The sequence below is a fragment of the Panthera tigris genome, chromosome A2 (genome assembly GCF_018350195.1).
Source record: "Panthera tigris isolate Pti1 chromosome A2, P.tigris_Pti1_mat1.1, whole genome shotgun sequence".
Classification (NCBI taxonomy): Eukaryota; Metazoa; Chordata; class Mammalia; order Carnivora; family Felidae; genus Panthera; species Panthera tigris.
Window position 1 is genome coordinate 75,180,767 of NC_056661.1, and position 13,781 is coordinate 75,194,547.

The 13,781-nt window shown below is 39.3% G+C and overlaps 1 gene segment (V, D, J or C); it reads left to right on the plus strand.

Moving 5' to 3' along the window:
- LOC102953986 overlaps nucleotides 1-13,781 on the plus strand; it is a 37,550-nt gene that overhangs the window by 18,128 nt on the left and 5,641 nt on the right. Inside the window, 1 exon segment of the C gene segment in view lies at nucleotides 12,097-12,426. Within this exon segment, the coding sequence occupies nucleotides 12,097-12,426 (330 nt within the window).

Genomic DNA, 13,781 nt, shown 5'->3' on the forward strand with positions numbered 1-13,781 from the left:
TTGTCAAACATATTTACTCAGAAAATATCAGACAGTATAGACTAGTGTGGGGGGTGTGTGAACCCTTGGAACCATAAACAGGGGGTTTTCCAACACCTTTTAAGCTTCTTCTGGAGGAATCCCATAAAATTCTTGCAGGGAAGACCAGGGACAATCCAGACAAAGCTCCCCCTTTGGTGTTGCAGGAGGGGAACAGCAACTACCGCTGAAATCCACCCATACCCGATCCACCCCGTTATCCCTGGAGACAAGAGGTGACTTCATCTGCAGGGGAGGTGCCGGTGGAATCTGCTGTGGTTGAGAGAAGGCAAAGGAGGCAACCACCAAAACTTTTTCCAGAACATCTCCCCTATGTCCCAAGGTAACAAGAGGTCATCTGCAGAAGGATAGGCATCAAACCCACGACCTGAAGTAGGTGGGTACTTCATACCCTGGGAGGAGAGGAACAAGGATTGAAAATGTTCCATCTCTGAAGAAGAGGCAGGAATACTTGTGAAGACTGTGACATTAAGACCCAGTTTCATTGTATCTGCTTCAAAATGAGACTTACTAAAAATACCAGAGAATGTCTCCCTGTGTGACCTTTCACCTCCAAGGTAGCAAACTTTGAGTGAAAGTAACAGTAGAATAGAGCTAAGAGAACTTTGAGAGACAGAATTTCTCTGGGGATCAGAACAAAGGGAAGACTCAAAGACAAGTGAAGAGACAAAGTACAATTAGAGAATTTTTAAGTGTCTGGACTCTGACAATAACACATTTCAACCCGATAACTTAGCAACAACCAGCTCCAAATCCAGTCTACCTCCTGAATAGTTAACAGAAAGCCCCACACTAAAGGCCAAAGTGGAAAGGTGTGCTCATTTTCAAGCACAAAATATATTTACCTCCGTATCTATTCTACCACACAACGTGGCCAGCTTCCAGCCAAACACTCAGACTCTTGACTCAGCAAGTCAAGAAGAAACACAGTGTGAGGACACAGACCAGTCACCAGAACCAGACTGAGACATGACAGAGTTGTTGGAACCATCAGGGAACTTAAAATAATTTTGATGAACACTTTAAAGGATCTAATCTAATAGGAAAAGTAAACAAGATGCAAGATCAGACAAATCATTTCATTAGAGAGATGGAAAGAATCAAAGGAAATGCAAGAAATAAAAAACATCAGAACAGACATGAAGAATGCCCTGAAAGGCTCATCAGTGGATTTAAGAGATATAAGGCAAGAATTAGTTAACATGAAGATAGGCCATTAGAAATCACCCAAACTGCAATGGAAGGATGAGAGAGAGAGAGAGAGAGAGAGAGAGAGAGAAGGAGAGAGAGAGAGAGAGAGAGAGAATATGACAGAGGCAGAGAAAGAAAGCAGATAATTCATAAGTCATAGAAGAAGAGAACTGTAAGAATTACCCCCCACCTCCCACTCTCTAATTTGAACTGGTGAAGGACGATAGTCCTTTAACAAGAAAATGGCTTCTTTATACTAATATCATTGGATGGTAACAAATGCACAGTAGTGAGAAAAATCTGCTGATAAAACAGGTTAGTAGTCCTATTTTGCAGGATGATTTGGGGTAAATGCTGTGGGTCCCTTTCTCTGCCATCTATGGTTCCTCGCTGTGTGCTCAGAGCGCCCCTTCCTCTTACCACATCAGCCCTCACATGTGCTCTGTGATCAGCCCAGTATTCAACCACTTCTCCTGACACCATCCTCAAGTGGAGACATTTTTATAACACAACTCATACCATCTATTACCAAGAAAAAAGGAAACACAACATTTTTGAATGCGAAATAAAAATGGGTCTTAAGGAAGAATGTATAATAATACACTGGTACCAAAAGCCAGACCAGCCTCTAAAATGCATTGTGTATTTCCTCAAGTGAAAATGTGGTCCACGAACAAGGTGTAGTGAGGAAAAATATGAAGCCAGGAAACGACAGAGGGATTTGCCAAGCGAGCCTGAGGATACACCGAGTTAATGAGGCAGGTGCTGGGCTGTATGACTGCACCTGCTGGGATCCACTGTATGGAAATGTGCCACTGACACTGAACAGAAGCCCTCCCACTACACCACACCCCTGAAAACATATACCCATGCCTTTCTGCCTCTCAGAGGGACCTGGCTACCATCTATACAAGACTTTTCTCCTGCATCTGTGTCCTCAGCAAGGTTTTAGGTTAGAGCCTAAGAACTCAATCTGTGATGATCTTTCAGTTAGGTCACTTTATCATCTATTTACTCTCTGGGGCCCAGGCTGGCTTTTGTTCGTGTCCTGATCTTCCACTTCTCTTTTGATGAGAAGCTTTCTGGGAAGGGAGCCATATCAATGTGCAAAATGGTTTGCTGACTTTGAATGGATGAATGGATGGATGGATGGATGGATGAATGATGGAAACCACAAGACCTTTGGAGTGATGCAAACCTGGGTTTGAATTCCTGCTCAGCCACTTAACTGACAGCACGATCCAGGAACATTACTAAATATTTCTCATAGGGTTGCTGGGGACCGAAGGAGGTTCCACACAGGACAGTTCAAGCACAAGGTCAACACATCACAGTGTCCTTTCCCATTACAACTGAACTGCTTCCCTGAGCCATCTCAGCTAACACAGGAGCTCAGGGACTCATTAAACGTCACATCTGACATTGGCCTTCAAACAACAGTAAAGTTTTCTTTATTTTGAAAAGCTAAGAATTTTGAATAGGATAAGAGTTGAGGGTCATAAACCAAAGGATATTTTTCTTCCAAGATTTTTCTTCATTCACAGCAGAGGACAGTAATGTCATAACACCTAAAGCAGTAACTATAATAATAGTTCAATTTCACCAAGCTTTCGGAACTTTCTATAAACTAATGACCTATAGAATGTAGATACTTCTGCATAATATTTTGGGGTTATTATCTCATTTCTTATTACATAGTAGTAAGAGTTTTCTTCCAATTCTCATGATAACCATATAGCTCCCACACTCACAAAATTTGGTGAAAAATCTGTAACTCAGAGATGAAAAAGAGCTTAAGGGTACATGTGTTTGAAGCAAAACCTGAAGGAAAAATGTGAAGGTATTTACCCCAAAGGGAAGATAATATTGAATTATTATTACACAGATGTCTTGGTGAGGTCTTCTGGGATCTCATATTTCTTTATACAGGAACATAATAAAATGACACTGACATAGGTCTTACTGAGGAAGTATGTCATTGGTTCTAAAGTAAATCTTCCTCTCCCTCCTTGCCTCTGAAAAATGAGGGCTGCCACTGATTCCCCAGTCCTGATTCATGCCCCCCACTTAGAGTCCATTCTGACTAGTTACTGGCAATGCCAACCCTATGGATTTGTGTGTCTTTGGCTTGGGCTTGTAGGTTGACTGTCTTTTCACTGTTTTTATGTCCACTTTCAACTTGTTCAAGTGCTTCTGATTTCACTCCCATGCTTTCCAAATGGAGACACCAAAATAAGCATCCCTCAGGATCGACTCTCCTTTACCTAACAGAAAGAACAGTTTATATACATTGTAAGCAGTCTGGGTTACTCTCTCGAAGACCATCGTCCACCAATAACAACCAAAAGAAGCAGAGGCTCTGAAATGAATCCTGTATGGCTCAACGAATATTACCATTTCTGGCTTGTACACAGACAGGAAAGACAACAGAGTCTTTTACCTGATAATCAGTAAGGCCCTCCAGTCTGATGAAGATACCTGCTATTGTACCTGCTGGGATCTCACAATGTCATAGAGTCAGAAGGACTTGTAAGAAAACCTTCTTTATTACTAACCCTCAACTCCTTTCTCACTTGAGCAACCACAGCAGACCCTTTCCTGCTCTTAATCACAGGTTTATGAGCTGTTGGAAGAGGAAGGGCCTGTTGGACACACATAGCCCAGTGCCCGCACAACAAGTGGAGACATGGGAACCCAGAGATGGCAAATGTCTTGTCCAAAGCCAGTTAACCACAGAGATAGGGCTACATGTGCATTTCCAAAGACAACAGAATAACTTCCAAGAGGCTTCTTTTTTTCAACATATCAGAGAACTGGATTTTGTTTTCAAATTATGGTTTAAAAAGGAATCTAGTATTTCATAGAAGACGGACTTCTACAATTTTCTTCTTTTATTCCAGGAAAAAATGTCCTAACAAATTATTTTCTCATTTTTGCACTGCGTGGTAGAGAATCATGTTGTCAAATGGTAAAAGTAGCTGATTTTAAAATGTAGAACATTGTTCACACTTCTCGAGTATATTTCTGTTGGTATGTTTGTATTTCTGGTTACTGAAGAGTTTCCTCTTTCAGAAACACAATCCCAGATTGCTAACGGAGCAGGCTTGGTGTTTGTGAGAACAGAAGGGTTTTTTGCCTTTGATGCGATCTCTAAGCAGTTTCACACACTCAAACACCTGGAAATCAAAACATCTTAATTCTCTGAACACTTTTCCTGGTAATTTAGATAACTGTGTTGGTTGCCTCGTTACTTCCAATCTCTCTTTTTTACTGGTGCTTTCATTGTTTCCATTTTCTATCAGCACTTTCTGTAATTACTGGCTCCTTGGAAAACAGACATTTTTGCCAACTAATCTGAGGAAAATTTATAAAATGTCAGACGCCATGAAACCTATATTCAAGGACTTCCAAGGGAACCCAGAAGATCAAGTCTCCAGGACCAGGTTTCTACTTGCCCGTCATGCCATGAAGCTCAGGACAAGGCTGACATTTTTGTAGAAGTTCTAACCAGTGTGATGAATCAGGCTGGATCATGGTATTTGCAGAAGGAACTAAGGTCATAGTAACTCCCCCGGGTAAGTAACTTTGTTCTGCTTTGATCGTGTGAATAAAAAAACTGATACATGTTTTTTAGAAAAAAACAATTTAGCATCAGAGCAGCTTATGGGCAGCAATTTCGCAGCTACAGCCACTCTACATGGAAATAAAACTACTTTGCAAACGTTTATTTACTTCTCTGCTTGCAAGCGGAGCGAACTTCTACTTTTAGAAAAATATGCACACAAAAATAGACTCAGTCTTGAAATTAAAATGATTTTTAGGACTGTGTCTATAAACCATTGGTGTGAGTTAATGGTTCAAGCTGCTTTTTTTGTAGATGGTCTCTGAAGAGACAGACACTTTGATTAAGTTCCTTTTAGTATGAATAGTGCTCCGTTCTTTTTTTTTTTTTAATTTTTTTTTTTAACGTTTATTTATTTTTGAGATAGAGAGAGACAAAGCATGAATGGGGGAAGGTCAGACAGAGAGGGAGACACAGAATCTGAAACAGGCTCCAGGCTCTGAGCTGTCAGCACAGAGCCCGACGCGGGGCTCGAACCCACGGACCGTGAGATCATGACCTGAGCCGAAGTCGGCTGCTTAACCGACCGAGCCACCCAGGCACCCCTAATAGTACTCCGTTCTTAATGACTACTGCTTCTTTCTCTAATAACCTGCCAAATTCTGTAACTGCTTTTGCTTTCAGCTGTTAGCAGTTGAAAAATAATTTACTCTTACAGTAAATGACTACAAAATGTCAATAATCCCATTAATTCTTATTACTCTAGCTTCTTAGAGGGCAGCCTGAGACTAGTCGAAATTTGTGCTATTGTGAGTCTTGTGATACTGCCTAGCGACGGTCCAGTTTAATGGATTTTGTGAGCTCAATAAACCATTTCAACTCCAAAGTCCATAGAAAAAGTCCGTCTGCCTGGGTTTACGTTTTCATTTGTTCATTTGTTATCTCAGGAAACACTTATTGAACACAGTTTCCGTGTTGGATGCTAGAGATAAAGAGTAAAAAAGACACAGCCCCAACACTCAAAAAGCTTTTGGTCTACAGGACAAGTATTCTAGATCGTGGCTTCTTCAGGCCACGATCCCTTTTCGGCATGTAGCTGTAAGAGACAGAGAAAGTCTTGGATTCATGAGCTCTCTTTATTAATTTGTGTAATACCTATTGCTTATAAAATCCAGATGTTTTGTTTGGTGGAAAATTTTGATAAAATGGCCCGAAACCACCCCCTTGAAGAGAATAATAGTATTAGCTAAGTTTCACTGAGGGCCACATACCATGCTGACTAGTTTCAGTGCCTTATCTCATTCATGCCTCAACAGCCCTATACAGAAAGTCCTCGTATTCCAAGTTCACAGATGTGGAAAGTGGGGTCTGGAGAAGTTCAGTCATTTGCCTTAACTCACATGGCAAGTTACTATGACAAAAAGTGGGATCCAACAGAGACCTGTCCATCCCAGAATGCATGGTGTAGGCCATGATGTGATACTAGAAACATTTAGCCATGTTTTTATATGTCCATATTTACTCATGTGCAGCCTGACCTTTAAAATAGACTCTTTAGGGGCGCCTGGGTGGCTCAGTCGGTTGAGCGTCTGACTTCGGCTCAGGTCATTATCTCGAAGTCTGTGAGTTGGAGACCCGCATCGGGCTCTGTGCTGACAGCTCAGAGCCTGGGGCCTGCTTCCAATTCTGTGTCTCCCTCACTCTCTGCCCCACCGCCGCTCATGCTCTGTCTTTCTCTCTCTGTCAAAAAATAAATAAACATTAAAAAAAATTTAAAAAAATAAAAATAAAATAGACTCTTTAGTTGAATGCTTAATTAGTAATAGCTCATAATTTATACTGCTCCTCATACAGAAAACAATGCTTCTGCTTCCAATCATGGCATTAAAATGGCCTCTCCTCCCCCCAAAATATCCAGTAAGTCATGCTGAATACGGATTCATTAGATTTTCAAAATGTGATTCTTAGGGTATTGCTATAAAATGACAAGTCCTTTCCACACCATCGCATTCAGTCTTCTTTCCGCATCGGCATCAAGTGCGCCAGAAACACTGACTGGGGCAGGACAGCTGGAGCAGGTGACCTACAAGCAGGACTCGGCCGCATGACCCACAGCTGCCTTTCCGTTCAGGCCGGGGCAGCGGCAGAAAGACCAGACCAGACAGGATCCTCTGATGAGCAGCTCAGCATTTGATTTGATTTGATTTGATTTGATTTGATTTGATTTAAAAAAATTTGTAATGTTATTTATTTTTGAGAGAGAGTAAGCATGAGTAGGGAAGGGGAAGAGAGAGGAGGAGACACAGAATCCGAAGCAGGCTCCAGGCTCTGAGCTGTCAGCACAGAGCCCGACGTGGGGCTTGAACCCACAAACTGTGAGATTGTAACCTGAGCTAAAGTCGGACGTTTAACCGACTGGGCCACCCTGGCACCCCACGAGCATCTCAGGATTTTAAATCAATGCCTGGAAACTGTTGGGGTAATTTCATGTTCAAACAGGCAGTCTTTCAGGAATGAATAGATTAAGAGATTATTATTAATATTTCAGACTGTAACTACTTATCTGGTCTACCATCAGTGGGGCTTGGATTCTGGAAAGAATTTACCTACAGTCAAACAAGATAGCGACCCCTCAATACCTAGAAATAGGAAAAAAACATGTAAAAATATTGAAGATTCATTTATTAAATACTTTTTTGTTCCTCTTCAAAAACAAAATAAATAATAACTTCAAATTATACTCTAATAAAAGAAGCGATATTGCACGACAAAGTCTTTTAAGGGAAGAGATTTCTAAGGGTCAGGAAAATGTCGAGAGAAGGTAAAACCATATTCTCCAATGCATGTGAGCGAGATGGAAAGACACAACCCAGCTGCCCAGGCAGAGAGAGGTCAGTTCATCCATTCTTGACTAAGTTCATCTCTGATGTGATGTTGCTTGAGGTTCATCTTTGTGTAATGTTAGCAGGACCTACTTTTTATATGTTTATATAAATATTGAAAAAATGTGGGCACAATTTTAAAAGGTGGCACAAAGGGAGATTTCTGTACAAGCTTTTCAGACAGTGGGAGTGGTATGATGGGTATGGCTGGTATAGCTGGGGCAACAAAGTGTTCGGTCCTGGCACACTGCTCAGGGTCGCAGGTAAATATTCTTTCATTCTTCTGTATAACGTAGGGAGGGGAGGCAGGGGATGCAGGGGCAGAAGGCTAGGTGCTGGTGCCAGCTCAGAATTCTAGGATTCAGTCCCAGTTTGGTCACAAGTGGCAGCAGGATCCTTGGAGAGGTAGGTGACTGTGTCCCAGTCCTTGGGGGTAGTTGCCACCTGAGCTCCCGTGAAGGACATTGACAAGGAGCTAACTTGCGACAGCAACTGGGGGTTTCTAAGGGATGGAGATCTTAGGGCCATTTGGGTTTTCTGTGTTGAAAGTTTTGTAAAGAAGTTTATCTTATTCATTTAAATCCAAAAATAACTAATGGAAAAGACTGAACACGGGGTGCCTGCCTGGCTCAGTCGGTTAAGTGTCCGACTTCCACTCAGGTCATGATTTCACAGTTCGTGGGTTCAAGCCCCCCATCGGGCTCTGTGCTGACATCTTGGGGCCTGGAGCCTGCTTCGGATTCTGTGTCTCCCTCTCTCTCTCTGTCCCTCCCCCACTTGTGCTCTGGCTCTGTCTCTCAAAAATAAATAAATGGTACAAAAAAGGATGAACAAAAAAAATTGCTAAACTTGTGTTTTGTCAAAGGATAATTAATATCAAATATCGAAATATTTACCTGTGTAAACATATTCAAAAATGTGATAAGCTAGGCTTTTTCCCCTAAATGCAGTATTAAATTTGTTCATTCTTCATTAGCCTTAGAAATGAAATTTTGCCTGAGGGGGGAGAATTTCTCACAGGGATGGCTAGCATACTAGGTGAGTCAAATAAAAATTTTTAAGAATTTTCTCAAAGGTGGTAAAACATGGAAAAAATGAAAGATGATATATCGTGTTTTCCTTAATGGCTGTGATCATAGGCACAAATGAACTCATAAGCTGAAAAGCAAGCTTCTGGTCCTTTTTCCAATTGACTACGTAATCAATGTAAATTCTTACAATCTAATTAAATAATGGTGACCTAGATATAATTCATGGAGTCCTGAAAGATGTCTTTTAGGAGAACGTGGTACACAAAATATAGACTGTGGATCTGGATCTATCACTTTGTGGATAACCATCCTTTAGTGATTAAATTTTGATTCAGTCATTATTGCTTTCTTAAAACTATAAAAATAATAAGTGCTTATCATGGGAAAAATTGGAAAATAGAAAAATAAAAAAATTAAAAATTTTCAGTGACACTTATTGCTGTTAATATTTGCCATCTTTCCTTCCATTCATTCTGTCAATGTGACAACCATCTCAAGAGGATGTTACAAAGACTAAATGAAATTAAATATGGAAATCACTACTATAAAAATTAGGTTGTCAGAGATAAAGAATGCCAATTTCAAGAATTCGAATTACCACCCACTGGAGTTTTTTAATGAAATCAGGAGTACAGAAAACTGTGTTAATTACCATCTAGTCTACATGTCATTTTAGAACAAATGGTCGAATTTATGAAATACTTCCAACTTCTAAGACTCATTGTCACCTGCTTGTAAAAATGATGAGAATGTAATAAGCCTCACTTTAAAGATTGCTAGCCTGAATAAAGGGTAATCTCTCATTTTTCAGTGGAAATATCCAGACATAGAGAAATAGGGAGGAAGTTTCAGAACTTAAATATATAAACTTACAGTGATGTAGATAAAAAGTCAAGTATTCATTTGTATATTTAATACCTTAATTGAATTATACCTACAAAGTTAAAAATGATATCAGTACAGCATCACTTCAGAAATATTGCTTTTTCTGCCCTCACATTTCATTACAAATTTTGTTCAGACTTTTCATATGCATCTAAAACACCTACTTTAGAGCAAATTTCTGAGTTGTCTCCAGGTCCAAGTTTCTGTTTGGGCCTCCCATTACGATGCCGTCACTGGATCTTTTATCTGAAGAGAAAATTACTCACAACATTTTTTTAAAAAACATTTTTTTCATTCACTTCACTATTCTATACTTGTGCGATGTAAGCGTAAAGTGTAGCGCTTTTCGTCCCAAGTAATATTTGCCAAATCCATGTTGCCAGCGCTACCTCTGAAACTAGCATTGGGTTTATTTCAGGTTGATATCTTGTCCAAGCAGTATTGTTTGATCAAAGCAGAGCAGTAGAAGAGCTTCCTCTACTGAGGACGTTGCCCAAGGACATAAGGCAACCTGAGGGATTGTGTTAGGAAGTAAGCCTCACCTTAGGCTCTGGCATTTTAATGCGTTTGAATGGTGCATGTTTAGCATCTGTGTGTCAGAGTGGGATTTGCAAACATCTTCTCTGATGTTTCAAGTCATCTTCAGTTAGACTTGAAAAACTATCACCTCGGGGCGTGTGGGTGGCTCAGCAGGTTGGCCATCCACTCTTGGTTTCAGCTCAGGTCACGATCTCACGGTTTGAGGGCTCAAGCCCGGCATTGGGCTCTGTGCTGACAACTCAGAGCCTGGAGCCTGCTTTGGATTCCGTGTCTCCCTCTCTCTTTGCCCCTCCCATGCTCATGCTCTGTCTCTCTCTGTCTCTCAATAATAAACGTTAAAAAAAAATTTTTTAAATAAAAATTAAAAAAAAGGAAAAGAGACAAGAGTTAGAAATAGTATGTTACCATCCAGAAACTTCTCAAGTTCATCATTTGATTTTAAAGTTGTATACTATCAGGAATCAGAAGTATTCCTATTTAAAAAAAAAAAACACAAATTTTCTAAGATGAAAATTAGATTCCTTAATATATTGACTACAGGCTAAAATTATGTAAATGTCATGTACAACTGAAAAATTAATGTTGTCTATCTAGCATGTTTTTTAAATTAAAAGCAGAGTATATGGCTGGAGAAATATACAGTATCTTATTGTTATAATCAATAAAAAACTATTTGTACTACAAGCAAGATGTATAAACTTAAAATAAGCACATTATGCCCTAATTCTACCTGCAGCATGAATAAAAAACTCATCCTTTGCTTACTGACTTAGTATAAAAATCAGGAGCTTTGTTACACAGGTAGAAATTTTCAAAAATTTTTTTCCTAAAAAAAATAAAATTGAGTATTAACAGTACCCCCCAAAAATAATTTTTTTACTTTTACTTCTCAAATGAGAAATTCGACTGCTTTTTTAAGAAATTGTCCATTGGACTGTTAAACTAACTCCAAACTAGCCCAAAGAGAGTATCAGTAAAGCACTTGCATTTCAGTTGGAAATCAATTTTCAAAGGATTCTAACATTTATCATTTCAATCATTAACAGTAAATGTGTGATCAACTAACATACCAACATATGCCCTTGAAAACAATGATGTTTTGTTATGTATTCTGCCATTATGTCTACAGGAAACTCTGGAACCCTAACTGTTAACACTACACTACTTACATAAAACTTTATTCAGCAGCTGACATCACCGATTATTGTGGCATTGTAAACAGTTCAGCAGCTTTCTAGGAAGATTCTGCTTTGAGTGGAGACTCTGAGAGTCAAAATACGATGTCTTCCTAGTCACACTTGAACTTCAAATGAAATTCCAATAGAAAATGTGCTTTTAGTGACCATTTTCCACAGCAAAACCAAATTCTGGTAAGTGTGTTATTCCATGAAGCTAATATAAAGGCATTTCTAAAAATAATCAGAGTTTTTTAATAGCAGTTTTGTATACGTTGCCACGTTGCTTCTAAATTCAAGGCACTGTAAGTAATTTGGAGGTGCAGCTTTAAACATTGTCCTACTCAAAACTCTGCATGATTCAGGTGGGATAGTGAGTTGATCTATAAAATCAGAAGTCAAGGAGAAGGATTCCACTACTTTAGAAGTGGGCATGGGATCCATATTTGAAGCTAAGAGTTCAACTTGATAGATTGTCAAGTATGTGTGGAAGTAGATTCCCATTCAAAAAGTGACTATGTATACGGTTTTAAAAAATCTCATGTTTATCCACACTCTACCACTTACTTATTAGCTGTGACTTTGGGAAAGTTACATGACCTCTTGTACCTGTTTTCCCATGGAAACTAAGAAAGTGAGCAACTCATAACCACTGTGGATGAAAGACCATGGTAAGCAGGAATACTATGGCAACTTTCTTTCATTTCACTCTGTGCGAGGTGGTTCCAAACCACACAATGTTTGTGTTTCTCTAATAATGTTTTTAACTGTTATTCCATTTCCCCCCATAGATAGAAGCCTTGATGCAGACCCTTCCCCCAAGCCCACACTCTTTCTTCCTTCAATGGCTGAAATAAAATTCGATAGGACTGGAACGTATCTTTGTCTTCTTGAGAATTTCTTCCCTGATGTTGTCAAGATAGACTGGAAAGAAAAGAACAGCAAAAGAATTCTGATATCCCAGCAGGGAAACACCATGAAGACAAAGGACACATACATGAAATACACCTGGTTGACGCGCACTAAAAAGTCAATAAATAAAGAACACAAATGTATCTTCACACATGAGACTAATAAAGGAGGGGTTGATCATGAGATTGCTTTTCACTCAATGAAAAAAGGTATGTGCATATCTAATCTAACCTAATCTAATCTAAGTATAATATAATGTAGTATAATATAATATAATATAATATAATATAATATAATATAATATATAACCTTCCAGTAGCCTACCTTTTCTGTCAAATATTAATGAAAAGAAACAAATAGAAATCTTTCTTGACTGTTGTTACCTAATGGTAACATAAATGTCCTGCTATTTCTCCATAGAACTAAAATACTATGGGTTTTGGAACATACAAAGAAAAATAAAAAGAAAAATTCATTTAGCCTTTTCACCTCAGTTTCATCAACCAAAATATTAAGGTTACAGTGATGTTTTTAGCATCATTGTTTGGGTTAAATGAAACAGTACATGTAAAGGCATCTAGCAACCTCACACACAATAAATGTTCAAGAGAGTCCATTTCTAAGGATCTTACTTGATCAGAAAATAAGAACAATTACACATCGTTCAAGAATGTTCTACCCAGCCAAGTCCCTCTCATTTCAATCTTGCTGTACTCAAAGTATAACCCATAAACAACGAGCTGTATGTGACAAAATGCTGTTCATTTGAAGAGCCAGAGCGCAGCTCAACAAAAAAAAAGTATAATTTGGTTGCTGAGGTCTTAGTATGGTCTTGGGTTTTTTAGATTTGAATTTTACATACCACTCTAAGGTGAAATTTGGTAAGTAAAGACTGTGTGAGGCTAATGTATACAAATATTCTTCCATTCTACACAATGGATGTGTTTCTACCCCTGGGAAATGCTGCCCAGCAAACACTGCAGAACGAGTGTGTGCCAGGCCTGGAAAGGATGCAGGATGGACCACTGTCCCCAGGAGGATCACTACAGTAGAGTGAATACATGTTTCCTAATCACTCACGGTCACTTGTGATTCAGCCATGGTGTCCCGAAGGATCACCATTGGTACAAATGCTGATCATTTTTAGATAGCGTGGGCACCCGGCTGTGATCCAGTAACCTCTAGACTCAGAAGTCAAGTCCTGAGCCTTGACATAACAGACCATAGCCCCAGAGGGCCCACTGGACAGGACTAGTTTGTACCTTTCTCTGTGGTTACCAAGCCCTTTGGAAGCAGGGGGAACACGCATGTAACTAAATGTGCAAAGACCTTTGCTGTGTACCGCTTAAAATTGTTGAAATAAATCTTTATCTTCTTGGATCCTTAGTGTTTCCAATGATCAAATTAGGGTTGAACATTTATCTCTGCTTTCTCCCCGGCTGTGATGAAGAAGAAATATAATCATGTCAGTGAAAATGCTTGCTTTTGAAAATATAACATGAATGCATTTATTCATGTGCTTCTTGTATTTATGTGCACCCTCTCCTAAAACTAACTGAAGTAA